At 35.7% G+C, this 27,796-nt stretch overlaps 1 protein-coding gene across 1 annotated transcript in view; it reads right to left on the bottom strand.

Annotated features, from left to right (window-relative positions):
- Positions 1-27,796, bottom strand: part of ADAM18 (ADAM metallopeptidase domain 18) — a 90,300-nt gene that overhangs the window by 36,236 nt on the left and 26,268 nt on the right. The window contains exons 9-13 of the mRNA XM_067721523.1: positions 24,958-25,029; positions 24,586-24,752; positions 23,741-23,822; positions 10,253-10,389; positions 6,508-6,691 (exon numbers count right to left, since the gene is read on the bottom strand). Coding sequence (XP_067577624.1) covers positions 6,508-6,691; positions 10,253-10,389; positions 23,741-23,822; positions 24,586-24,752; positions 24,958-25,029 — 642 coding nt within the window. The remainder of the gene's footprint in view (positions 1-6,507; positions 6,692-10,252; positions 10,390-23,740; positions 23,823-24,585; positions 24,753-24,957; positions 25,030-27,796) is intronic.

Here is a 27,796-nt window from a genome sequence, read left to right on the forward strand (position 1 = left end):
GGTATTCCACTACTGTATTCCAAGAGCAACATTTTTCTTTATTGTCAAATATAATGGATCTACTTCTAATGATTCACTATTATGTATTAAATTTCTTATAAATTACTGGTAGAAAGTTTCTTCAAATTAATGATATTAAGTTTTATTCTGAAGCACGTTTTTGAGGAAGGAGTATTTAGTGTTATAGATTCTTCCTCAATTAGTTGTGATAACGATATGTTTTTTCTTTGTTTAGTATAATAATCCCATGAATAAATTAATTTATTAGCATTCTTCAGAATAAACCTCATTTGGGCATACTTTTCTTTTGATTATACTTGTGGATTTACCTGTTAATATTTATCATAGGAAACTTGCATCTATGTTTGTTACACTAGACCATAGTGTGTGTTTGTGTGTGTGACTTTGTGATGCTGAATTTTTCTTTACTACTAAAATTAGTTGAAAATTGTATGTTTATTATCTGCCAACTAGTTCAAATCAGACGCTGTCCACATGTGGTTGGTAGACCTCAAGAGGTCTCTAAGATATTTTTAGTGGGTCTATAAGGTCAAAAAGTTTCTTAATAGTAATTAGACTTTATTTGCCTTTTATATTGTGCCGACATTTGCACTGATCAGGTAAAAGCAATAGTGGATAAAACTGCTGGTGCTCTAGTTTGAATCAAAGCTAGTGGTCATTATATTATTCACCGTCATGCACTCTAAAAAAAAACAGTTTCATTTAAGAATGCCTTTGGTAAAGCTGTAAAAAATTACTAATTTGCTAAATTTTTTTTTTTTTTTTTTTCCGATACGCGGGCCTCTCACTGTTGTGGCCTCTCCCGTTGCGGAGCACAGGCTCCGGACGCACAGGCTCAGTGGCCATGGCTCACGGGCCCAGCCGCTCCGCAGCATGTGGGATCCTCCCGGACTGGGGCATGAACCCGTGTCCCCTGCATCTGCAGGCGGACTCTCAACCACTGCGCCACCAGGGAAGCCCTAATTTGCTAAATTTTAACATTTGAATACTCACTTAATATTGTGACAAATGGAGAGCATGCATAAGCTCTTTTCATGCATAACCACAATATCTTCTCAATTACTACAGATTCTCAAGGAAAACACTGATGTGATTGTTTGAATTACAGACTGAATAGTCACATTTACCATAGAAAACAAGTTTTTATATGAAAGAACAACTTACAGACAAACCGTGGTTATTCAGGCTTGGGTATTTGGCAGACGTTTTCTTAAAAGTGAATGAGGTATGCCTGTTACTTCAAGGAAAACAACTGAATTTGAATCTTTCAAGTGAAAATTAGAATTTTGGAAAACTTTTACCCATCGACAGAGACTTTATTTTCCCATTACTTTTCTGACGATATTAGTGATGATATTAATGAATATAAGATTATGGTATATCATAATGAAATATGTCAACATTTAGAAACTGCATAATTCAGTGAACCAAATGACCAACACATGATGTTACAAAAATATACATGTGTAAAAGGTCCACTTGAATTGTAATATAGACCAATGGGCTTTAGTGTAATGGGGTATAAATAATCCACTAATTTTGGTTTCAGATTTAACAATACAACTAACCTTTTAGAAATTTTCACTTTTCAAGTTTGGTGTAGCAACAAAGTAGAATATGCACAGTTTTCTGAAAAGTTATTAAAATTCCCTTCCATTTTATAACTATATAATTGTTTGAGGATGGATTGGGACTGCATCTGGAGATGATGAATTTGGAGAGAAATCATAATCTCATCAATATCGATTCCTCCAATCTTAAAATATGGCATATTCTTGAATTTATTAAATACTTCCATGATTTCTCTTAGCAATACTTTGCAGTTTTCTATTTAGTGGTCTTGTACATATTTTATTAGATACATTCTTAAACATTTTATGTTTCTTGGTGCTATTGTAAATGGTGTTATTTTAAAATTTCCTTTTCTAATTTATTGCTGATATAAAGAAGTCTTTTGACTTTTGTGAATTATGTAACCAATGACCTTGGTATATACACTTATATACGCAAATTATAATTTATTTCTAGATTATTTGGGTTTTCATTGTACCCAATCATATTATTAGGAATGACAGTTAAATTTCTTCACTTCCAATTGTTATACATTTTCTTAATTAATGTTAGTCTTGATTTTTTTCTTTACTACTGTTAGTAGAGGCTTATCGATTTTATTTATTTAATTAATTAAATTTATTTATAACAAGAACTTGCATTTGGTTGTAGGATGTTTGGATACAGAATCTATACTGACCATGAAGGTGTTATGGGTATTCTGATGTCAGCACTGTTAGCACAGCTAACCAATCATTCTCTAATGATCTTGGTTTTCATTACATTTCATTTTCATGTAGTTCAAATTACTGTCTACTTTCCCTACTGATTTCTTCATCCAGGTTATATTCTCCTTCCTGATTTCTACCCTGGTAGTTTCAGGCATTTATACTTGTCCTTTCCTATTCTTGTAGCTTATACTCCACATATTGGGGAACCAATGTGAGGATCTGTCAGCTTCTAAGTGTGTCACCTCAGTGGGTCACTAAAGAACAGGCAACATGAACACAGGTTAGGATAATGAACCTATTGGATCTACTGTTAAGATGGATTTTTCAAAGATGCCAGGTATCACCTGGATTCTCTGTAGGCCTACGCTACGCATGATAGCAGTTTGAGTCCTCTTATGTGAGTCTGTTAAGTAAAGATTCTCTATTCAGTCATCCTACAGTGATCTGGGTATTCCCCATTCCCCAGTGAACAGCTACCGCAAATGGCTGGAGGTCACTTTGGAGGGGAATAATTGAGGAAGTTGCTACTTTATATCCTTACTTGGGCATTGTAGGATCTCACCCTCAACTTGAACAATGAGCTCTGGCTCTGAGACTAGCTTGGGTCCAGAAATTTAGCAAGGGATTGTGAATTTCCATTAGTAGTAATTGGCACCTTTGCTCATCTCTTCCTAATTTTCAGTTACATACATCAAGGGATATCATAATTGACTACCCAGATCTCTTTTTTTAAATATAAATTTATTTTTTACTTATTTATTTTTGGCTGTGTTGGGTCTTCGTTGCTGCACACAGGCTTTCTCTAGCTGCGGCGAGTGGGGGCTGCTCTTCGTTGCAGTGTGTGGGCTTCTCATTGTGGTGGCTTCTCTTGTTGTGGAGCACAGGCTCTAAGTACACGGGCTTCAGCAGTTGTGGCACACGGGCTTCAGCAGTTGTGGCTCGTGGGCTCTAGAGCACAGGCTCAAGAGTGTGGCGCACAGGCTTAGTTGCTCTGTGCCATGTGGGATCTTCTGGGACCAGGGATCGAGCCCATGTCCCCTGCATTGGCAGGCGGATTCTTAACCACTGTGCCACCAGGGAAGTCCCTACCCAGATCTCTCTTAATCACAGCCACTTGACCTCTGCTATTCTGGAATTCAAGCATCCCTAGTGACACTGGGTGCCCAACTCCATGATGGTACTTCCAACCATCGACCCTAGTCTATAGAAGAAAGCTACCACTGAGATCTTCAACCACATCAGGATCTCCTCAGAAGTGCATTTCCTCATTGCTTTAGTGAAAGGAGTGTACTCTGGGCCATCCGGATAATTAGGTGCTAGATTTTGTAGTATCCTTATGTTCTATTAAAATATGGCCACAACTCTGAACTTTTGACCCCTTCTGTATTACTCCGTTAAGGTTGTTCTGGCATATCAACCTCATTTATTGTAGGCCAGATTGTTTCCCATCTTCAAGGTTCCATCCAGTGGCAAATCAAGGCTAGCCCCAGGTTACCTTGCCAAGGTATTAAACCCTGATTCACTAGACAGCATCCTCCTTTTCCAGGCTTATACTTTAATATCTTGGGGTCAACATCCTTAACATCCATCCCTGGCATGTTCTCCATGTTCTTGTCCACACATACTAGCAAATTCTACAATTTAAAAAAAATAACTTTATTCCAATAGCAGAGGGTATGTCTTCACTTGGGCTGCATTTAGACTTGAGACTAGTTAGTGGTCTAGTACCAACAAGAGAAGGCAGGGACAGATCTTGAGAAGAACAGGCATCGTCTTGTGAGACATCCGTCTCATCTAAGTCTCTCTGGTCCACAGGCAATGTGATGCTGCTCTGCCCCACCATGGGGAGAGCAGTAACTTCACAGCCCAGGGGGTTCTGAGGGATTTGGAGGTGTTAAGTTTCTCCAGTGCATCTATTCAAATGTGACAAGCCCAGAAATGAGTACACGAGTACATATTACTATCTGGCCAGCATGAAATCCACTTTCAGAAACCTGTCTTGAGTGTCTGCTTCCTAGGACAATTTCTGGTCCAGCTAATGTGGTTTGAGTTTCTCCAGAGACAGACTCTGAAACAGTGATGCATATGAGTAATTTATTTGAAAGGCGTATTAGTTCCCTGCTGATGCTGTGACAAATGACCACAAACATAGTGACTTAAAATAACCCAAGTTAATTTTCTCATACTTTCTGTAGCTCAGAACTTCAGACAGGTAAACTAGGTCAGGTCCTCTGCTGACAGTCTCACAAGGGTAAAACCAAGATGTGGGAAAAAGCTTCCTGTTTCTTTGGTGGCTGTCAGCCAAGGGCTTGTCTTTTCTCCAAGAAACTACCAGCGTTTCTTCTTGTGCTTCCATGTGTCTTCATCCAGCAGTAGCGGCTTGAGCCCCCTTCTGCCACATCTCTCTGACTTCACCTGGAGAACATTCTCTGTTTCTAAGGGCTCATGTGATTAGCCAGGACCCACCCAGATAATCCAGGATAATGTCCCCTCTTTAATGTCCATACCCTTAATTAGTTCTGCACATTACCTTCTGCCATGTAATATGCATATCCACAAATTCCAGAGCTTCGAGTGAGGATGTATTTGAAGGTCCATTCTGCCAACCACCAAAGCGCTGGTATAGGATGTTAGGGAAGGGACGCAAGCCAGTACGAGTGGGTTTGTGAACTGTTTGCTGCTCCTGTAAGATAAAGCTAAATCCCACAAGTACCTCTGGGAAATGACACAGAATAGGGGACAGCAAACATTTTCTGTAAAGGATGAAATAGCACATAGTTTCAGTTTTGCTGAAATGCTGTGCCATATGGTCTCTGTTGCAACTATTCAACTCTGCTGTTGTAGCACAAAAAGAGTCATAAACAATATGTAAACATATGGGTGTGGCTGCATTCCAATTAAGTAACATTTACAAAAATAAGTGGCAGCTGAATTTGGCCCACTGGCTATGGTTTGTAGAACTTTGATGTAAAGCTTGCCTCAGAAAATTTCCTCCTAAGGGGCAAGGAATCTGGGACATTTATTTACCATCATACTTATCTGAGGGCTGATCGATAGTCCTGAGTACATTAAGTCCTCCCTGATAACTGGCTGAGTATTCTACTCTATTGAGGCCAGAGGAAGCACTGCAACAGAAAGTATCAGATACTTGAAGCAAAAACGCTCTACAGGAACAGTCAATGCCAAGGAAATACGGGCAGAGCATTGACAGCATCTGCTGTAAGTGTTAATCTGCCTACAGCCTGCAGTTGTGGAAATTCACAATGTGTAGATTTAGCCCTAGATTATGTTGCTTCATTTTATCCTTCATTAAATATAACTAGAGTATTTGGCAAGTAATTGGCACATATTTAGGGGTAGGTGAATGCAAGATGAGCACAGTACTATGTATTTATCAAAAAAACTAAGATGACATTGGAAAATCTGAGATAGTTGGAAAACATGTATACATATATAGAGAGACACACACACACATACATGTATGTATAAACTTTAGGAAATGGTAGATGATTAAGAGAATGTGTAGGGATTTAAAGTTATGTAAACAGGTAGTGGTTAGCTATTTTTGTAGGTGGATAAAAAATTCATATAACTACTGGGGGAGTAATCATGAAGAAATTTTTTTAATTTAAATAGGGGGAATTATTAAATATTATAAAATAATGATATAACATACTAAATATCTGGTCCTATCACTTGAAAATAGTGTGCACTGAACATTCGGTTGATGGAACTATAGCAGATTACACATTTATATTTAGAATGAGTAAACAGAACAAATTTTGATCATCCTGAAACTGAGAAATGCAGGAATGTTTGAGAATAATTAAGAAACATCCATTATAATGTTTAGACATCCTTGCAACCATAAGAAACAGAAAAAAGTTGGACCAAACTCAGAAGTTTGTAGAGAAAACAGAGACTGAGGTCATATGATTTGGCTAAAAGGGAATTCATTTAGTCCATATATTCAAAATCTCTCTACTGGTATAATTGTGAACGGTGTCTTCAAACCAAGGTTTCACGACTCATTTGTCTTCTCAGCTGAAGAGGTGTGGGGAAATGATTCATACGTCTTAATTTATCCTCATTTTCACATCTTAATTCTACTGAAGACTTAGTTGCATATATCATTCCATATATGCCATGACCACTTACTGGAAACATAAGAAATGGTGCTCAGATTTCAGTCTTAATTACTCACCTGTTCACTGTCACAGTCACATTCTTCCTGAGGTTCCAAAATCCCATTACCACACACCGACTGATTTTGATATAATGGTTTCAGTTTTGAAAAGTTCTGAAGACACTGACCCTCAAATGTTGAAACAAAATATCTATAGTCACGCATGCTGCAGTTGCTAAACATCTTTATACCACTGGAAACCCTAAAAGGAAATAACAGTCCTCAGGTTAAGTAAACCTAGCTAATAAAACCACGTCTAAACAATGCTCCATGTATAATGATACGAATTGCAAGATGGCTCAAACGAAAAACTTGTACCTTGGTGGAGACAAAGTCAAACATGATTAATTTTTAATTTATCATTGCTTATCTTTAACATTAAAAAAAATAAGCATTGAAAATGTACCTTTACAGGAAAGCAATGAGGTATAATGGTTAAATCTATCTATCACCTATCTATCTACCTACCTATCATCACCTATCTTTCTCCTTACCTAATATGCTCTTCTCTTACATATTGAAAGCTTCCTTCCCTTATTTCCATTAAATATTTGCTCAAATGTCACCTTCTAGAGAGGTCTACCTTGACATTATCTGAAATTGTGTTCCCTCCCATATTCTCCTTCCAATTTCAATATTTATTATTCTACATAGTAGTTTCACATCATGTAAAAATAAGATTTTTTGTTTGTATCTTTTAATATATTTTCATATGACCTAAATTTTACACTAAAATATAAGTCCCTTGAAGTTTTATATTTTCATGTTCATTTCCAGTGGGCTGTCTAGTAGCTATGTCTAACAGATGTCCAATAGACATTTCAAATACGCGAGGTACAGTATTGAACTACTGTTCTTCCCCACCAAGTCTGCTCCATCCACTGCTCTCAGTTGCTGGCAACTCCATTCTTCTGGTAGCTCAGGTTGATAACATGGGTGTGACCCTGGACTTTCTGCACTAATACACACACACACACACACACACACACACACATGAATATAACACATCCAATTAACAATTTTTATATGGATTACATGCTGAAATGATAATATTTCAGATAGACTGGGTTAAATAAAATAATTTATTAAAATACATCACTAATTAATTTTATCTACTTTAACAAATTTTTAATGTAGCTAGTCTAAAATTTAAAGTTCTATATGAGGCTCACATTTCATTTCTATTGCACAGTGCCACTCTACGCAATCATGTCTGAAATAATCGTGCCTGAACAGCTATATCTGAGATGACAGAAGTCCTGGGTTGTCTCCTGAGCCTTCAAGGAAAGAAATATATAATTGCCAAGGTTTCAGAGTTGGTAGTGTCTGAGAAAAAAAGTGAAATGCTTTAGCCTTTACTGGCATAGCCATTTGTAATGGGATAAATAAGGGAAACTGGGAGGAATATCACAAGCAATAATAGTATTTAAGCAAACTTCTCTATTACTTTTAACTACATTGTTTGTTTTTTTAAAAGGAACATTTATTTATTTTTGGCTGCATCGGGTCTTTGTTGCTGTGCGCGGGCTTTCTCTAGTTGCAGCGAGTGGGGGCTAATCTTCGTTGCGGTGTGTGGGCGTCTTATTGCGGTGGCTTCTCTTGTTGTGTAGCACGGGCTCTAGGCATGCGGGCTTCAGTAGCTGTGGCTCGCAGGCTCAGTAGTTGTGGCTTGCGGGCTCTAGAGCACAGGCTCAGTAGTTGTGGCGCATGGGCTTAGCTGCTCTGTGGCATGTGGGATCTTCCCAGACCGGGGATCAAACCCGTGTACCCTGTGTTGGCAGGCAGATTCTTAATCACTGCGCCACCAGGGAAGTCCCAACTACATTGTTTTAATCGGCATCTGTGCCATTCTGCTTCTGTAGGCCACTCTCATGCAAAAAGCTACAAACTCTGAGCACTGACATCCTTTTACACAAAATTAGTTTAAAAATACACAGGGACTCAGAGGTTATTTTCTACTTGGACCACATGTTTTCTGAGTGAAAATTAAAAGTTTTAGTTAGAACTTGGAACTTTTATTTAAGGTGGGTACAAAACAATTTAATTTTTTAAATCTTTGCTTAAAAGATGGCCATGGGGGGCTTCCCTGGTAGCGCAGTGGTTGGGAGTCCGCCTGCCGATGCAGGGGACGCAGGTTCGTGCCCCGGTCCGGGAGGATCCCACGTACCGCGGAGCAGCTGGGCCCGTGAGCCATGGCCGCTGAGCCTGCACGCCTGGAGCCTGTGCTCCGCAACAGGAGAGGCCACAACAGTGAGAGGCCCGCGTACCACACACACACAAAACAGATGGCCATGGGAAGGAAGAAATGCAAGTGATATATATATATATATACACACACATACATACATATATAATAGACACAAGGCATTTGAAACAAATATTAAATAATTGGCTTTTTGTGGGGAAGAGTACCTCTGGGTCTAAAGACAGCTATAAAATAAGTTGGGCAGCTTATTTTATATAAGGGCAGCTGCCTTGAAATACTTTGATTTCTTATCCAAAGTTCCAATTGCGGGGTAGGAAAAAAATTGAAATAATTATTTCAGGAGAACGCAGCATCCTCTGCAGCCCTAACTGTTTCTGATTCCATGGGCATTAACTTGGCAAAATGTCAACTATCTGCTCTCTTTTACATAGGCACTTCGGTAGCTGTTTGAATGAATCTTAAATTTGTAATTACAAAATATGTCTTCAACAAGTCCAACAATCCTATCACTTTCCTAAGTCATTTCTAAGTTCCAGTCTCCAAGATAAGTGTTTCACATCTTCTATCAAAGCTTCCTATCAGAATAAACCAGATTCCCTACATCTTTACACCTCCATTAACCAGATTCCCTACGTCTCTATCTGTTTACTCTCCTAATGTTCTATCACAGTAACTGAATTTATCCTCTCCTCTCTAATTTCCTCCATGATTTTGCTCTTAACTCTTCATATGTCCAAAATTATCATCTTTTCTTCCTCTTCTCTTCATTTTGATCAATCTATAGATAATATGTCATGTCTCCCATCAATAAAATCCCTCCTTTGATTATAAATCCCACCTCATAATCCCCAAAAGGTTGCCTGTAACCTTCATCTCCATCCTATTGCCCCCCACAGAGTTTATCAGGTTCCTTAAAAAGAATCTAAAATATTGATTGGGATTGCACTGAATTTATAAACCTCTTCTGAAAAAATTAGACATTTTATAATAGGTCATCTATTTTCTTAGTGCTGGTATACACATACTTGTACACATAGTAATGGTTTTCAAGACTGATCACGCTGATGAATTTTTTGATGTTGTTCTGACTGTGTACTGATTCTGTGGCCTCTATGTAGGTAGTCAAGCATAATAACTGCAAAGAAGGACAATTATTTTCCTCTTCAAATCTTTTCTTCTTTTTTTCCCCCTCAAAATAATAGCCAAAGCTACTAGTACTACGTTATATTGTTAAGGGTGATTTTGCCTTGAGCAACAGATACAACAAGAACAAAAACAACAACAGTATCTATGTGAATTCAATATTTCATAGTCTTCATAAATCTTTAAAGTTTCCCTCTAATTCCCTTGAGTGAATATTTCATTATCATGGGGTTTACCGCTTTCTGGAGTCTTATATCATGTGAACAAATTCATTAGTGTGATATCTCTTCAGGCACAACATTCTTTCCTAATTTTTGACGTGGGATTGAGTATAAAAAATAAATTCATCATGTCTTGTAAACAACCTCACAAATATATGTGTGAAATAAATTCAAAAGAAAAAACAAGGCTTACACTGCTTCATGATTCATTATGCACATAGCGCTTGGACAGGAACATTTACGGATGTCATCATATGTTAATCCTATTTTAAGGCCAAGCAGTTGAGCTATAATAACGGAAAATCCCTCCAATGTTATTGCACCTGGATACTAAGATAAAGAAGGTTGAAGAGAAAACCATTATATAAGAAGAAAACAAAAGCAAGTAATACATCAAAACAGTTTTGTTCCTATAAAATTTTATATTTTAATACCTTTTCATGTTGACCATATTTTATATTTTATTTTGATAAAATAGTTAATTTATTAAGAAGCATGATATAAAGTAAAATGTAATTAAACTACCAATATCCTCTGGTGTAAAATTAGGCATGCCCAGATTCTATAGCCTTAAGCACACTTAGTGTTTCTGATGTAAACAATATAAAACACATTTATTTAACTTTCTTATTAAATCAATTCATTCAATTAACAATTATTAATTCAGTATACACATGTGTCAGGCACTATGATAAAAGATAAGAATATAGTGGCATGCATGAAAGAAAGGACTTTGTCCACACTTGCAGTTATATTACAAAAGTGGAGAAAGAAAACTAGTAGGAAATTAATAACGAACTCCCCAAATACAGAGAGATCATGAAAAGTGCTCTGAAGAAATGGAGTGCTCTAATAGAGAATTCTGAGGAGGGGTATAAGATACAGATAAGATACTTAGGAAAATCTGTTTGTGGAATTGATGTTTAGGCCAAGATAGAAAGTTTGGAAAATGACCCAGCCTCATTAATAGCGGTAGGGAGCTTGTATGGGAACCTGTTCAAATGCTGTAGTATAATGAGTGAAGTGAAGGAATGACAGAACGGAAGTTCGAGATATAGGCAAGGCCATGGTAAAGAAATTTGAAGTGAGATGTTACCAAAAAAAGATTGGTGGTAGTGCAGAGTGGCATTTCATATGATTTAACCTGGATAAATAAACTGTGATACTTTTCTCATATTTTTAATCATTACAAGAAAAATTCTTAGAACTTCTCTAATTTTTCTACATCAATAAAAATACATAGTGAGTAAAACTGAATTAATACCTAAAAGAAAAAATATTGTGTGTATGTATGTGCATGTGTGTGAATGAAAACATAGAATATTATCTAGCAACATGGAAAAATGACTTAGTAGGTACCCTCTCTTGAAAAAAAGGGAAAATCCCAGTGTCAGGATTTGAAAGGAGGCTAAAGACAAATCAGAACATGAGAGATGATATCTGGCTAACCACCAGGTTTTAGGGCAAGATATAGGAACCAGAAGCTGGACTTTTAATGCCAACACACAGAAAGGAGAAACAGTCTTATACTTTCATATTTATATAGTTGAAAACAAATCTCCTGTATAAAGCCATGCTACAGAATAAAATAAGCCCTTAATTATACTGTGCAGGAAGAGAAGGTAGATTACACACAAAAATTAATAACAGGAATAAAAAAGATGACATCAGTAAAGATCCTCAGATTAGAAAGAGCTATGATGTGCAAAAGAATGAAATTGGAAACTTGTCGTATACCACTTACAAAAATTTACTTGAAATGGATTAAAGACTTAAACATAAGACCTGAAACTGTAAAAGTTTTAGAAGAAAACATATGGCAAAAGCTGTTTGATATTGGTCTTGGAAATGATTTTATTGGATTTCACATCAAAAGCACAGGCAACAAAAGCAGAAATAAACAAGTGGGACAATATCAAAAGAAAATATGTCTACACAGCAAAGGAAACAATCAACAAAATGAAAAAGCAACCTATGGAAATGGAGAAAATACTTGCAAACCGTATACCTGATGAGGTGATTTTTAAAATATATAAGGAGCTCATAGAACTCAACAGCCAAAAAGCCCCAAATAACTCAATTAAAACATGGACAAAGGGCCTGAACAGACACTTTTTTCCCCCAAATAATACATATCAATGGCCATCAAGTATATGAAAAGATGCTCAACATCACTATTCGTCAGAGAGATACAAATCAAAACCACAGTGAGATACCACCTTCTACAAGATAGGATAGGTAATATCAAAAAGAGATAATGAATGAGGACACAGAGAAAAGGCAGCCCTGGTGCATTGTTGGTGGAAATGTAAGCTGATACAGTCATTGTGCAGAATAGTATGCAGTCCTCAAAAAATTGAAAACATATCATATGAGCCAGCAGAGCCACTTCTGGGCATATACGCAAAGAAAACGAGACCCCTTTCTGAACTCCCATGTTCACGGCAGCATTATTCTCAATAGCCCAGGCTTGGAAAGAACCTGCATGTTCACCAGTGAATGAATGGGTAACGAAAACGTGGTAGGTATACAGTGGAATGTTAGTCCGTTATAGAAAAGAAGGAAGTCCTGACATTTGTGACAACACAGATGACCTTGAGGGCATTATGCGGAGTGAACTAAGTCAGACAGAGAATGACAAACACCCCATGATTTCATATATGGGATCTAAAACAAACGAACAGAAAACGAAACGGAAACAGACTCAGATACAGACAACAAACTGGTGGTTAGCAGAGGTGGGGACTGCTGGTGAGATGGGTGAAATTCATGAAGGCGATTAAAAGGTGCTGACGGAGAAAGACAAATACTGTATGGGATCACTTACATGTGGAATCTAAAACAAAAAAAAAGACGAAAACCACTGACCTCACAAAAACAGAGAGAATGGTGGTCCCTAGGAGCTGGGGAATTAGGGAAATGGGAAGAGGTTGGCAAAAGGCTACAAACTCTCAGTTATAAGATGGATGAATGAGTCCTGAGGATCTAATGTACAGCATGGCGACTATAGTTACTAATACTGTATTATATACTTGAAATCTGTTAAGAGAGTGGATCAAAAGCACTCTCATAAATAAAAAAGGTAAACTATGTGAGGTGATGGATATATTAATTAATTTAATTTTGAGAATCATAAATAACTTACATCAAATTATCACACTGTACACTTTAATTATATTAGTATTTTATTTGTCAATTATACCTCAATAAAGCTGGGGGAGGGGGGCAGGAAGAGCTGTGGTGTGTTGTGCACGTGTGTGCACAAAAATACAGGAAAAACATAGAGAAGAAAAATGAATATTGGACAGTTTCAATAGAGACTTGGAATCTATAGTATAGAATCTAATAGATACTTCAGGTCATGAAGAAATTGGAGCCTGCCGGGCATTAACAGAAGCTTGCAGCATTGGTCAGGAGTCCATGCTCAAAGGAAACTAACTCTAGAAAGAGACAGTTTTTGTGACGTTTAGACTCAGGCCAGGTGTAATAGACATGGCACATGGGTTCACAGGGAACTCATGGAAACAATGTTTACTATTTCTGGCCTGGAAAATATAAATTGTGAATACGAGGAGGATGATGACTGCGAAATACACAAGCAGAAAGCTTCAGAAAGAAGACCCTCCAAATTCTGACCCCCACATTTCTGGCTGAGTTTTGAGACACTCATACATGGAACAGCCTCAACACAACTGAAGATCTCAGCTGAGGCTAGAGCTGTTGTTCATGACGAAGAGCTGCTGTTCTAAATTTAACCAAGAGCACTGCATGACAAAACAAGCAAACACAAAATCAACCCTCATCAGAGAAAAGCAGCAGAATCCAGACTCCCTATGAACGTTACAATGTTCAAGGTAACAAAGGATATCATTGAAAAGGCCATGAAAACTGAATTGGGGTGTGAACAATGGCCCATAAAACTGATCCAGAATGTGTATTTTAGAAAATAAACTGTCTTCTGAAATGGAAGATTTAAAGAGAAATCAGTGTCTCCTGACATAATTCTCAGAAATATCCTGAATACAGTCCAAAATTACTCATCATACCAAGAACCAGGAATATCTCAACTGTAATCAGAAAAGACAATCAACAGAGAGCAAAACCAAGATGGTTCATACATTGCATTCTGCAACAAGGATTTTAAAGTAACTACCATAAAAATGCTCCAAGAAGCTATTACAAAAACTGTTAAAAGAAATTAAAAAACAAAAATCTCATCAAAGAAATAGATAATATAAAAAGAACCAAATGAAAGTTTCAGAACAGAAAAATACAATAATAAAAAAATAAATAAAACCTCAATAAATGAACTTAGTAACAAAATGGAGATGTCAAAAGGGAGAATCAGTAAACTTAAAGATTGATTAGGGGCTTCCCTGGTGGTGCAGTGGTTGAGAATCCACCTCCCAGTGCAGGGGACACAGGTTTGAGCCCTGGTCCAGGAAGATCCCACATGCCGCGGAGCAACTAAGCCCGTGCACCACCACTACAGAGCCTGTGCTCTAGAGCCCACGAGCCACAACTACTGAAGCCTGTGTGACACAACTACTGAAGCCCACACGCCTAGAGCCCATGCTCTGCAACAAGAGAAGCCACTGCAATGAGAAGCCCGTGCACCACAACAGAGTAGCCCCCGCTCGCCGCAACTAGAGAAAGCCTGCGTGCAGCAACGAAGACCCAAAGCAGCCAAAAATAAATAAATAAATAAATTTATATATAAAAAAAGATTGATTAGTATAAATTATCCAATCTGAAAACAGAGAGAAAATAGTTTTTTTAAAAAATTAACAGAAATACAGGAGCAGTGGGACAATAACAAAAAAATCTAACATTAATATCGTTAGCGGCCCAGAAGAGGAGAAAAAGTGCATAGCTGAAAAATACTTGAAGGAAAAAAGGCCGAAAATCTCCCAAATTTGGCAAAAGACACAAATCTACATATATAATAGATTCACAAAACTTCTGACAGTAAACTCAAAGTAGTCCATGGCCAGACAGATCATAATTACATGGCTAGAGAAAAATTTTAAATGCCTTGAAATCAGCCAAAGGAAAACAACACATTGCTTATTCAGGAACAATGATTACTATGACAGAGGATTTCTCATCAGAAATAAATGGGACAGAGGATGTAGGACAATATTTTCAAAGTGCTGAAAATGACTTTCATCCTGCAAAAATATCCTTAAAGAATAAAGAAGAAGTGAACACATTCTAAAATGAAGAGAAATTCAGAGACTATGTTCCAGTACCCCTGCTTCAGAGCTGTAACATCTGTAGTGAAGAAAGAGGAACAGAAGGGATATTTATATGGGAAGATATAATAGACTATTTTTCTTCATTTGACTTTTTTAAAAAAATTATGTTTCAGGGTTAAAGACAATGTACTGAAAAGTAATGTTTCATCAAATTATATCATAAAATTCCCTGTTTTATGATTATATACATGATTTGGGACCTAAAATATGGTGTTAACATTTCTATATTCTACTTGAAATGGTATAATGCTGGTACGCAAACTTGTGTGTATGTGATTGTGTGTGTGTGTAATCATACTACAGAAAACATGAAAAATGCTTTACAAAGAGAAATATTGAAAAACACTAAAAATCAGAGATTGATCGTTTCTGTAAAGAGACAGGACATATTTGTGTACTATATAGTGTCTGTCACAACTATAATTCTGATGTTGTATCAGGAAAGTAGTCATAGACAGTAGGTAAATGAATGGATATAGCTGTGTTCCTATAGAACTTTATTTACAATATATGTGGTAGGCCAGATTTGGCTGATGGGTCACATTTGCTTATGCCTATGATGAATAAATCAAAATAGAATACTAAAAATTGTTCTAGTATCCCAAATAAAAACTGGAAATGCCAACGGAGGACCACAAAAAACAAAAAGATAAAACAGAAAACATATACTAAGTTGACAGACTGAAATACAAACATATCAACAATTAGATTCAATGCAAACTGTCTAAACATACTGATTAAAAGCCACAGATTTGCAAAATGTAGGAAAAACCACATGTTCCAGCTATATGCTGTTTACAAGAAACTCACATAAGATATAAAGATGAAAGTAGTTAAGAAAAAAGATTTAGTGTGTGAACATTTATCACAAGAAAGTTGGAGAGGCTACATTAATAACAGGTGAAGTTAACTTCAGAGCAAAAATTATCATGGACAAAGGATATTATATAATAAAAGGTTTGATTTGCCAGTAAAATATAATAATCTTAAATGTTTGGGTACCAAACATAAGAGCTGCAAAATATATGGAGCTAAAATGAATACAACTGAAAGAATAAATACACACATACATAATTTAGTTGGAGACTTCAACAACTCTCACAACTGAGAGAAGCACTAGAAAACTGGATATTGTTTAGAAGACATGAAAAATACTATCATACTACAATACCTATAAACGACTCAACTGCAGCATGATATACATCTTGTGAGTTTTGTAACATATGTAGCTTAAAGCAAGGTGTTTATGGACTTCAGTGATTGCAAGGTTTGTACCCATGACATGAAGTAGCACAATTTAACACTCTGGGAAAAGTTAAGTCAATCACTCAAGGCTGGGAAAAAGAGAACCCAAAGAGAGCAGATGAAATAATTCCTGGAAATCACACAGAACTGGGAATAATTGCTGGGCACACCAGCCAGAATAGAAACATTCATAATTCATGGGGCTTTGGATAGAGGGACTTAGAAGTCTACTGTCTCCTGATTAGTCTGGAACAAATTCACTCTGTATGAAATGCCTCCTGCTGCCACCTGAGAATATTTGAAAGAATGTCTGGACAGGATCAAACTCTTTCCAAGCAACTTGACTGTGTCCTAGGATAGGAAAAATAACACACACACACACACATGCACATAAATATGCAGCAACCAGCAAGGTATAAGTCAAAGTAGGCAACCAAATAAAATGTATAAAGCAGTAGATATCAGTGAAAAGGGCCAAGTAGGTAGCTCCAAGGACCTACCTGCTGCTCCACAAAAATACTGAAAATTTGAGAAAAAAATCGTCAGCATCAAATTTGTCAGAACTCTAGAAAATAGTAAAAGATTTACAGCAATCAAGTGAATGCTGAAACTAGAAAAAGGCAACTTGAGAATTTATAACTTGTATTTTAAAACACTACTGGAATATTAGGTTAAAATATTTATTAAGATTTTTTTTATAGACAACTTAAAAATAGTAGGAAAGCACTGTGGCATTTTCACTTCCTCTAATCCTGCCCCAATCTCCAGCATGGATTTATTTCTGGGCTCTTCATTCTGTTCCATTTGTCTATATAGCTGTTTTTATACCAGTACTATACTGCTTTGATTACTGCAGCTTTGTAACATATTTTGAAATCAGAAAATGTAATGCCTCCAGCTTTGTTCTTCTTGCTCAAGATTTCTTTGGCTGTCCCGAGTCTTTTGTGATTACACATGAATTTTAGGACTGTTGCTTTCTATTTCTGTAGATAATGCCATTGAGGTTTTGATAAGGATTCACTGAATTTGCAGCTCACTTGGGATAATATGGACATTTTAACAGTATTAATTCTTCCAATCAGTGGATATGGATGTCTTTTCATTTATCTGTGTCTTCTTTAACTTCTTTCATTTGTGTTTTAGAAATTTTCACCTCACTGGTTAATGTTATTCCTAAGTATTTGATTGTTCTTGATGCTATTGTGAATGGGATTGGTTTATTAATTTCCTTTTTCAGATAGTTCATTGTGTATAAAAACATGACTCTTTTTTTTTTTTTTTTTTTTGTGGTATGCGGGCCTCTCACCACTGTGGCCTCTCCCATTGCAGAGTACAGGCTCTGGACGCGCAGGCTCAGCGGCCATGGCTCACGGGCCCAGCCGCTCCGCGGCATATGGGATCTTCCCAGACCAGACCACGAACCCGTGTCCCCTGCATTGGCAGGTGGACTCTCAACCACTGCGCCACCAGGGAAGCCCAACATGCCTCATTTTTGTATATTGATTTGTTTCTGCAAGTTTACTGAATTTGTTTATTAGTTTTAAGAGTTTTTTTATTGTTGTTTAATATTTAGGACTTTCACACATATGACCATGTCATTTACAAACATAGATAATTTTACTTCTTTTCCAATTTGGATGTCTTTTCTTTCTTTTTTCTTTCTTTCTTTCTTTCTCTCTCTCTCTGTTTTGTTTGTTTGTTGGGGTTTTTTTGTCTAATTGCTCTGGCTAGGACCTCCAGTACCATGTTGAATAGAAGTGGTGAGAGCTGGTATCCCTGCCTTGTACCAGATCTTAGATGGAAAGCTTTCAGTTTTTCCCCATTAATTATGATGTTCCCTGTGGGCTCTTCATACATGTCCTTCATTGGATTGAAGTAATTTTCTTCTACTTTTGGAAATTTGTTGAGAGGTTTCATCATGAATGGATGTTAAAATCTGTCAAATGCTTTTTCTGATTCTATTGAGATGATCATGTGAATTTTCTCTATAATTTTGTTGTCATGGTGTATCACATTGAATGCTTTGCATACGTTGAACCTATGTTAAACATATGTTGCATCCCAGGAATAAATCCCTCTTGATCATAGTGTATAATACTTTTAATATGCTAAATTTGGTTGAATTTGGTTTGCTACTATTTTGTTGAGGATTTTTGCATTTATGTTTACCAGGGATATTGGTCGTAGTTTTTTTTTCCTGTGGCATCTTTGGCTTTGGCGTCACGGTGATGCTGGTCCCATAAAATGAGTTTGGAAGTGCTCCTTCATTTATTTTTGCAAGATTTTCAGAAGGAATGATATAAATTCTTCCTTGAATTTTTGACAGAAATATCCAATGAAGCGATCTGGTCCTGGACTTTTCTTTATTAGGAGGTTTTGGATTACTATACTAATTCAACCCCTTATTTGTTATTGGACCGTTCAGTCTTTCTGTTTCTTCTTGATTCAGTGTTGTTAGGTTGTAGGTCTCCAGGAAGTTATCCATTTCTTCCAGGTCATCTGATTTGTAGGCATAAAATCATTCCTAATACTCCTTTATTATCCTTTTTATTTATCAGACATCCATTGTAATGCCTTCTCTTTCATTTCTGATTTCATCCATTTGAGTCTCTTTTGTTGCTTAGTTTAGATAAGGGCTTGTCAATTGTGTTTGTCTTTTAAAAAAATCAACTAGCTTTGTCAAAATTTTCTATTGTTTTTCTACCCTCTATTTAATTTATTTCTGCTCTAAGCAAAGTCTTCAGAAAAACAGAAATGGAGAAAATATAACTCATTTTATGTAGTCATTATTACCCTGATATCAAATCCAGAAATAGTCAATATCAGAAAAGATAACTAAAGTTCAATGTAACTCATCAACATAAAGGCAAATTTTCTTAAAATGTTACCAACTCAAAGGCAACAATAAATTAAAAAAAGACAATGCAGGAATGCAAATCAGGTTCAACAACTGAAAATCGGTCAATAATATACTCACCATATTAACAGACTAAAGAATAAAAATCATATATGTCTCAATAAATGTAGAAAAAGGCATTTGACAAAATTTAACATCAATTTCTGGAAGAACAAACAAATAAAAAACACTAAACACGTGGGAATCAAAAGGAGCTTCCATAACCTGATAAAGGACTTCTACCAAAAATCCTATGACTAACATTGTACAAAATGGTGAAAGACGATGCATTTCCTCAAAGATTGGGAAGAAAGCAAGGATTAGGACTCTCACCATTTCTACTCGACAACGTAATGGGGATTCTACCTGGTGGAATAAGTCAAGAAAAAGAAAAAGCATGCATATTGAAATGAAATAAATAAAATTATCTCTATTCTCAGATGAACTAATTATCTACACAGAGAATTCCAGTCTATCAAACAGCTCATATAACTAACTGTCTTTCCCAGCCTACAGAGGGTAGTCACCACAGGAAGCATAGATAAAAGTTGGGTGAGTTTGATGGACAGCATAAATATACTCCAATAGCTCCATGTCTATAAGACAATGAATTCCTTTCTTTTCATTACACCAAGTTCACAGCAAATAGATGACCACTGATCACACATGTCAGTCAATCAATAAAATGATTAAAAACAATCCCAAATGTTTGAGTTGGTACCCCAAATCCAAAATCTCAAGTACTTTCACCCATATTAATAAATTTAGTATGAATCAAATATAATTCTGTTCTTCTTTGTTTAGAACCATTAATATCTATTCCTTCAATTGTTCCCCATTTCTTTGGTTTATAAACTGTTGCCTTCCAGGGAAGCCCTCCCAACTTTTATTTTTAATCAGTGAACATAAGGGCTGACGGGAATAGAGCAGGGGTCAGTAAACTATGGTCCAGAGACCAAGTCTGGCTTGTGACCTGTTTTGGTAAAGTCTGCAAGTAAGAATGTTTTTTAAGTCTTTTAAATAGTTGAAAAAAATCAAAAGAAAAACACTATTTTGTGGCAAATGAAAATTATATGAGACTCAAGTTTTAGTAGTGATACATTAAGCTTTAATGAAACATGGTCTTGCTCATTAATCTGTACCTGTCTACACTGACTCTTGCACAGATCACATGGCCTGCAAAGCTGAAAACATTTACTATCTGGCCCTTTACTTACAGTTTGCTAATCCTTAAGATAGAACTTGAAGTGAATGTATCATTATAAGGCATCCAACTCAAATAATGTCATTAGAGGATCTCTAAGCAAGAGAAGCTAGAAGGCTCACCTCACCAGGCAGATGAGGATCAGCTACTACAAAAAAATCCTTAGACAGATTTGGGGTTTTAGAATTATCAGATTCGTCTTGCTTGGTTCATCCAATGTTACCATCCCAAATCTAAAGTCTCACTCCTTTCCAATTAATACCCTAATTATAAAATAACAGATCTGGTGCCACCTTGCATTTTTAATTCTGCAACATGAACAATTAATTTGGGGTGTGATTCTCAGCTATATTTGCCTAGTAATTACAAGAAAAAAGAGATTATTTTAAAGCCACCACAGGATCCAAGAAGAATTTAATAAAAGCAAATGAGTAACAGGTAACAAACAAATTATTGTTGAAGCAACAGAGGATAATGAGGCGACTCTGAGACTAGAAAAGCAGAATGTTGCTACCAATGCCAAGACTGGTTGGGTGTATGAATGAGGAACTGTCATTAGAATTCACAAACAAGTGCTGATAAGCAGGAGGAAAAAGCACAGAGGGAGGGGATGTTTCACACGACCAGGAAGCAATGGTTCTGAGGCACTGCTCCAGGCAGGGCCAGAATGTAAAGACACTATGACACTTCCCTTCCTCTCTCCAATCATCCACATTTGCTGAACATACCCAAAAGCCAGAAGCCAAAGAAGCCCAGGGAATATATTGTTCTTATGATGTAATCAGAGCAGGTAATAAGCAGAAAATGGATCTGAGAGCACCTAGTGAGAGACTGATCCACAATATAAATATTAAGAAATATTAGAGGATGTAGAAATAAAAGAAAAAATTTAAATAAGAGAAAAAAAATAGATGATGAGTCAAAATGCTCTCATATATAATTAACCAAGTTCCAGAGAGGAAAGGGAAAGAAAAAGATTAGCAAATAAATAATATTGATATAATAAAATTTCTCAGGTCAGACGTAAATTAGTATCCAGATTGAAAGGGCATCAATATAACAAGCCTATTGGATGATAAAAGATACCTCGCAATGATAAAAAGATCTTAAATGTTTCTGCAGAGAAAACAAGCAGACCACATACAAATAAGTGAGACTAAGAATGGTGTTAAATTTCTAAAGAGAAAGTAAAAGGAGAGGACTTTTAAAATTCCAAGGTGCAATTATTTCAAAACCAAAATTAACCAATCTTTTAAAATAGCTACATTTTCTTTCTTTCTTTCTTTTTTTTTTTGCTATATGCGGGCCTCTCACTGCTGTGGCCTCTCCCGCCGCGGAGCACAGGCTCCGGACGCGCAGGCCCAGCGGCCATGGCTCACGCGCCCAGCGGCTCCGCGGCATGTGGGATCTTCCCAGACCGGGGCACGAACCCGCGTCCCCTGCATCGGCAGGCAGACTCTCAACCGCTGCGCCACCAGGGAAGCCCTAAAATAGCTACATTTTCAATGACGCAACTCCCAAACAAGTTACTACCCACCTACTTTTTCAGTAAATTATAGGAGTGTGTATTCTAACCAAAATGAGTAAGCAAGCCAGGAAAGAATACACATATTCCAAAGGAGACAAGACAGAAGATTCTTAAACAGCTATGCAAAAAGTCCAACGTAGATTGGTTTAAAAAAAAAAATACATCTATAGAGTTAAAAAAAAAAAAAGGAATTTCTGAATCATGTAGGAAAGTGGAGGCAATTTACAACTTAATTAAAGAATTTGGACAAAAACAGTAATGATGTAACTACTAATTTGGGAAGAACCAAAAGTTATGCAATAAAGGCGACAATCTCAGTTCATTATTTGCCTCATCAGAGAATTAAACACAATTCTAATAATCTGTATAATTATAGAGAGGAAGAATAGAAGAGGCAGAATGTAGAAATGATGAGCTATTAGGATGTTAAATTCTGACTTCAACATAGGAAGTCAATAGATAATGCCTAAATTTGAATACTCAAGAAATTTAATGGGCATATTATTTAGAAATATAGAGTAAAAGAATGAACAAACTATTCCTACACATACAAACATGAATAACTATCACAGACGTAATTTTGAGGAAATATATGGCAGACACACACAAGAACACACACTCTATTATATCATTTACAGAAAGCTCAAAGAAAGATCAAATTAACCAGTGATTAAGTGTCAGGATAGTGGTTTTCTTCGGTATGCGTAGAAAGTGAGAGGAAGCATGATTCTTCTGAAGTGTTGACAAGATTTTATTTCTTGATCTCTGGGATGTTTATACCTATGTATTGACTTGGCCAAAATTAATTGTGCTATACACTTATGACTTGTGCAATGTTCTCTATATATGATGTACTTCAATAAAACTTTTATTTGAAAGGAAACAGACATTAAGTTGTATGCCAGGAGGGAGAGGTTGACAAAAAAAGGGGAAAGAGGATTCAAGGAGTATAGATTATGCAAAGGACTGATTTAGTTGTTTTCAGTATGTCTTGTAAAAGGATTTTTATTCATAATATGTGCGTTACTTGATAAAAATTTTGAAAGAAAAAATAATAGTAGTAGAGTTATATGCTTCAACATGTATATATCTTTTAACAAGCTATTCAAAATAGTTCTGAAATGATACATAAAGAAAAATGCTGAACAATAATATATAGTTAATGGATACATATATTTGTAACAATAGTATGAAGTATGCAAAAAATGGCAAGTATGAAATCATGACTTTTGTTATTTCTTGAATTTGAAGTAACAGGAAGCTTTAACTTTTCTCTAAGGTTTTATGTCCTTAGAAAATCTGATGCAAAGTTAGTAGCCATTATACCAGGCTGGTGAAGGGGTATATTAACGTTTGTTCATATTATTTCCCTATGTTTGAAATTTATGATTAAAACAACTTTCTGAGATTAAAATAATGTTGTCCCAACAAAATAATGATAGAGATATAGAGAAAAAAAATCAAGTTTACTTAACTATGTAAAATAATACTTTTAAAATACAATATAAAGTTAAAAAAAAAAACAGTAAAGAAGGATACAAATTACATACCATAGCAATACCTGCATCACAGCTTTTATTGCATATTGTGCCAGGAAATGTTGCTCCCACATATTTAGGCTGTTTCCTGTAACTACATCATTATAGTATGGCTTTTTTATTAGCATGGTTATTCAGAACAATTTATTAGCTTATTTATTAAATTAAATCTCCCATAGAATTTAAAATAATTTGTCAAACATATAATTTTTTATCTGAATAATATCTAATATATTATACAAGGTGCTCAAATCATTGAAAACTGTAATTCACTTTAATGCCAGTTTTCTTTCCTAAACTAACTCTTTGACTTGATACAATTTTATTTATCTCAAATTCTCCTCAGTTTCCCTTATTCAGCATTCACTGTTTTGGTCACTAAAAGTTAAAACGAAAGGGATTTTTAATCTGTAGAAAAGAAATCTTTCCTGTTCTAAAGATAAGCATTTTTAAAAATTAAATGTAACCAAAACACTCAAATCTTTCTTTATCAAACAGTAGACATGAAATGTATTCACATAACAAGGTAATGTTAACTGAATAGTGTCAATTTTACATCATTAGTAAGCTGAGGCTTGTATGTATTCTATAGTATAGTTGATATCATAAAAGTCATGAAAGACAGACTTTTTTGCATAGATTATACTCCAAAATATTTTGTCATATAAGTGATTCAGGTTATTTTATTTTTATTATATTTCCAACCACACTATCACCTCAATGGCAACAGCTATGTTTTCTTTAATATTTTCCAAGGGGCCTACAGAAAGCTGAAGAACACAATAAAGGCATTAAATTATAAAATTAATGGAATTATTTATGTATATCTCTTTATTAATGTAGAACATTGTGCTTACATAAGTAAGAATGTTACGTCATGGGGCCGTAGGATAAGATAGTCCTGTTTCCATGTCAAAAATCTTTGTAATAAATCATCAGCATCCCCATTAGTAGAAATTTGGTTTTTATCTGACCACAATTCCAAGGAGGATAGTATCACAGTCAATTTGAACTGACTAAACATCTAAAAATAAGATTTACAGTATATTTATTCAAATAACATAAATCATTACATCAAAACAGTACAAAAAAATAAAGAAAAAGTTTACTTGATTACTTTGGATATTAAACCAAATAAAGGGCTTTAAGTCATTAATTTGTCATGATATAATGGAAAGGTTTTCAATGACTTTTTATAAAATTGTAAATGTAAAGAAGTTAAAACTTACTGCGTTGACAAGGCCAATAAGCTGAATAATTTTCTGCATTACAGCCATCGTTTCTGATCCCATATAATCATGCTGAAAAAGAAATTTTTATGATTCTTTAAAAAATGTGAGTGACAGCAATTTTTTTTATATGGCAAATATATCTTGGTGATACCAGGCAAGAAAACCATAGGATCTGTCAGACAGTTTAAAGCATACTAACATAAAGATGATAATATTTACAATAAATGAAAACAAACAACAAAAAGAAAAAAATCATACTTGGGCATTCAACATAGATTCTCACTTGTTATATATTTTAAAGACATTGTCCAGCAGAAACAATTGAAATCCTCAAGAAGTACTAAAATAACTTCACAGATTCCTCTGTATTATAAAGGGATTTCTTGAGGTAGACATTTTCTATAACACAGAGGGAATCAACCACAGTATTTCCCATTGTATGCTTAGTAATTAAAGAAGAAGCAAATACATAAGCATTAAAAAAAATCAAAATGCTCAAATAAATCTTTAGGAAAAAAGACAGAAATTGTAATGATGTAAAGTGAAGATTATGTGGAACGAATGATTCAAAAAGGTTTGATAAAGAACAAGATGAAACAGGGTAAAGGAAAAAAGAAAGAATTTTTCCTCTGAAACTCATAAATACATTTTTTAAAACTGAAGTATAGTCGATTTACAATCTTATATTAGTTTCAGGTGTACAGTATAGTGCTTCAATATTTTCATAGATTATATCCCATTCAAAGTTATAAAACACTGCCCCTATTCACTGTGCTGCATTTCAGTCATCAAGTAAATGCTAATGAAAACCACAATATGATCTCAGTATTCATACACCAGAATGGCAGCAATTTAAAAAAGACTAACAATACCAATTACTTGTGAGAATATGGAAGAACAAATTGTTATAGTCGCTTTTGAAAACTATCAATATCCTCTAAAAGTAATATACACTAACCCGATGATATAACAATTTCACTCTTGGGTAGATACTCAAAAGATATTATGTCTACCAAATGGACATTCTTCCAAGGAAGACACACAAGTGGCCAACAGGTACACAAAAAGGTATTCAACATTACTAATCCTCAGGGAAATGCAAATCGAATTCACAGTGAGCTATCACCTCACACCTGTCAGAATGGCTATCATCAAAAAAAACAAGAGCTAACAAATGCTGGTGAGGATGTCGAGAAAGGGAACGCTTGTGCACTGTTGGTGGGAATGTAAATTGGTACAGCCACTATGGAAAACAGTATAACGGTTCCTTAAAAAATTAAAAAAGGAACTACCATATGACCTGACAATCCCAATCCTCAGTATACATCCTAAGGAAATGAAATCAGTATCTCATAGAGATATCTGCATTCCCATGTTTACTGAAACATTATCCACAATTGAAACATTATTCACAATAGCCTAGATACGAAAACAACCTAAGTGCCCATCAACAGATGAATGAACAAAGAAAATGTGGTATATATGTGCAATGGAATATTACTCAGTCATTAAAAAGAAGGACATTCTCCCATTTGCTACCGCATGAGAAACCTGGAAGGCATTATGCTAAGTGAAATAAGCCAGCCAGAGAAAGACAAAAACTGTATGGTATCACTTATATGTAGAATCTAAAAAAAAAAGTCCAATTTCATAGAAACAGAGAAGAGAATTTTGGTTTCCAGAGGTGGAAATAGAGAAATGTAGGTCAAAGGGTACAACCTTTCAGTTATAAGAATAAGTTCTGAGGGTCTAATGTGCAGCACAGTGCATGGAGTTAAAAATATGGTATTGTATACTTGAAAGTTGAAAGCAGATCTTTAGTCTTCTCACCACATACACACACACACACACACACACACACACACACACACACACACACACACGGATAAAAGAGTTAACTATGTGAGGTGATGAATGTGTTAATTATCTTGATCTTGGTAATCAATCCACAATGTACATGTACATCAAATCTTCACATTGTACAATTTAATTATATACAATCATATTTATCAATTATGCCTCAAAAAAGATGGAAAAATATTAACTGAATTGGTCAGATGGTAAATATCTGATACGTTCAAAGAAAACACTGTGACCAGAGAGGCTACAGCTGGTTAAAGAGAGGGCAAGGCAGTTAGGAGGTGTGGCCAAAGAGACCCTGGCCTAATCTGGGGATGAGGATGCAGGCAGACAACACTGGGCATCCTAGGCTAGTCTGGGGTTCTAATCGTATCTAAGTCACACTTAGAATTAAATATTTATATTTGAAAATAATTAGAAAATTCCATTACGTCTTTGAAGTTAAGGAAATTTTTAATTATGTTTAAAGAAAGAAGAGAGATAGACATCCTATATAACACAGGGAACTATATTCAATATCCCGTAATAAACCAGAATGGAAAACAATAAGAAAAAAAGAATGTCTATATGTGTATAACTGAGTGGCTTTGCTGTACAGCAGAGACTGACCCAACATTGTAAATCAACCATACTTCAATAAAAAATAAATAACTAAATAAATAAAATAGAGCTTCCCTGGTGGCGCAGTGGTTAAGAATCCGCCTGCCAATGCAAGGGACACGGGTTCGAGCCCTGGTCCGGGAAGATCCCATATGCCGTGGAGCAACTAAGCCCGTGCGCCACAACTACTGAACCTGAGCTCTAGAGCCTCTGAGCCACAGTTACTGAAGCCCGCGTGCCTAGAGTCCGTGCTCCGCAACAAAAGAAGCCACTGCAATGAGAAGCCCACGCACAGCAACGAAGACCCAACACAGCCATAAACAAATAAATAAATTAATTAATTAATTTTAAAAAATAAAAAAGGAAATCTCTTTTT

The sequence above is a fragment of the Pseudorca crassidens genome, chromosome 21, assembly GCF_039906515.1.
Source record: "Pseudorca crassidens isolate mPseCra1 chromosome 21, mPseCra1.hap1, whole genome shotgun sequence".
In the NCBI taxonomy this organism is placed as follows: Eukaryota; Metazoa; Chordata; class Mammalia; order Artiodactyla; family Delphinidae; genus Pseudorca; species Pseudorca crassidens.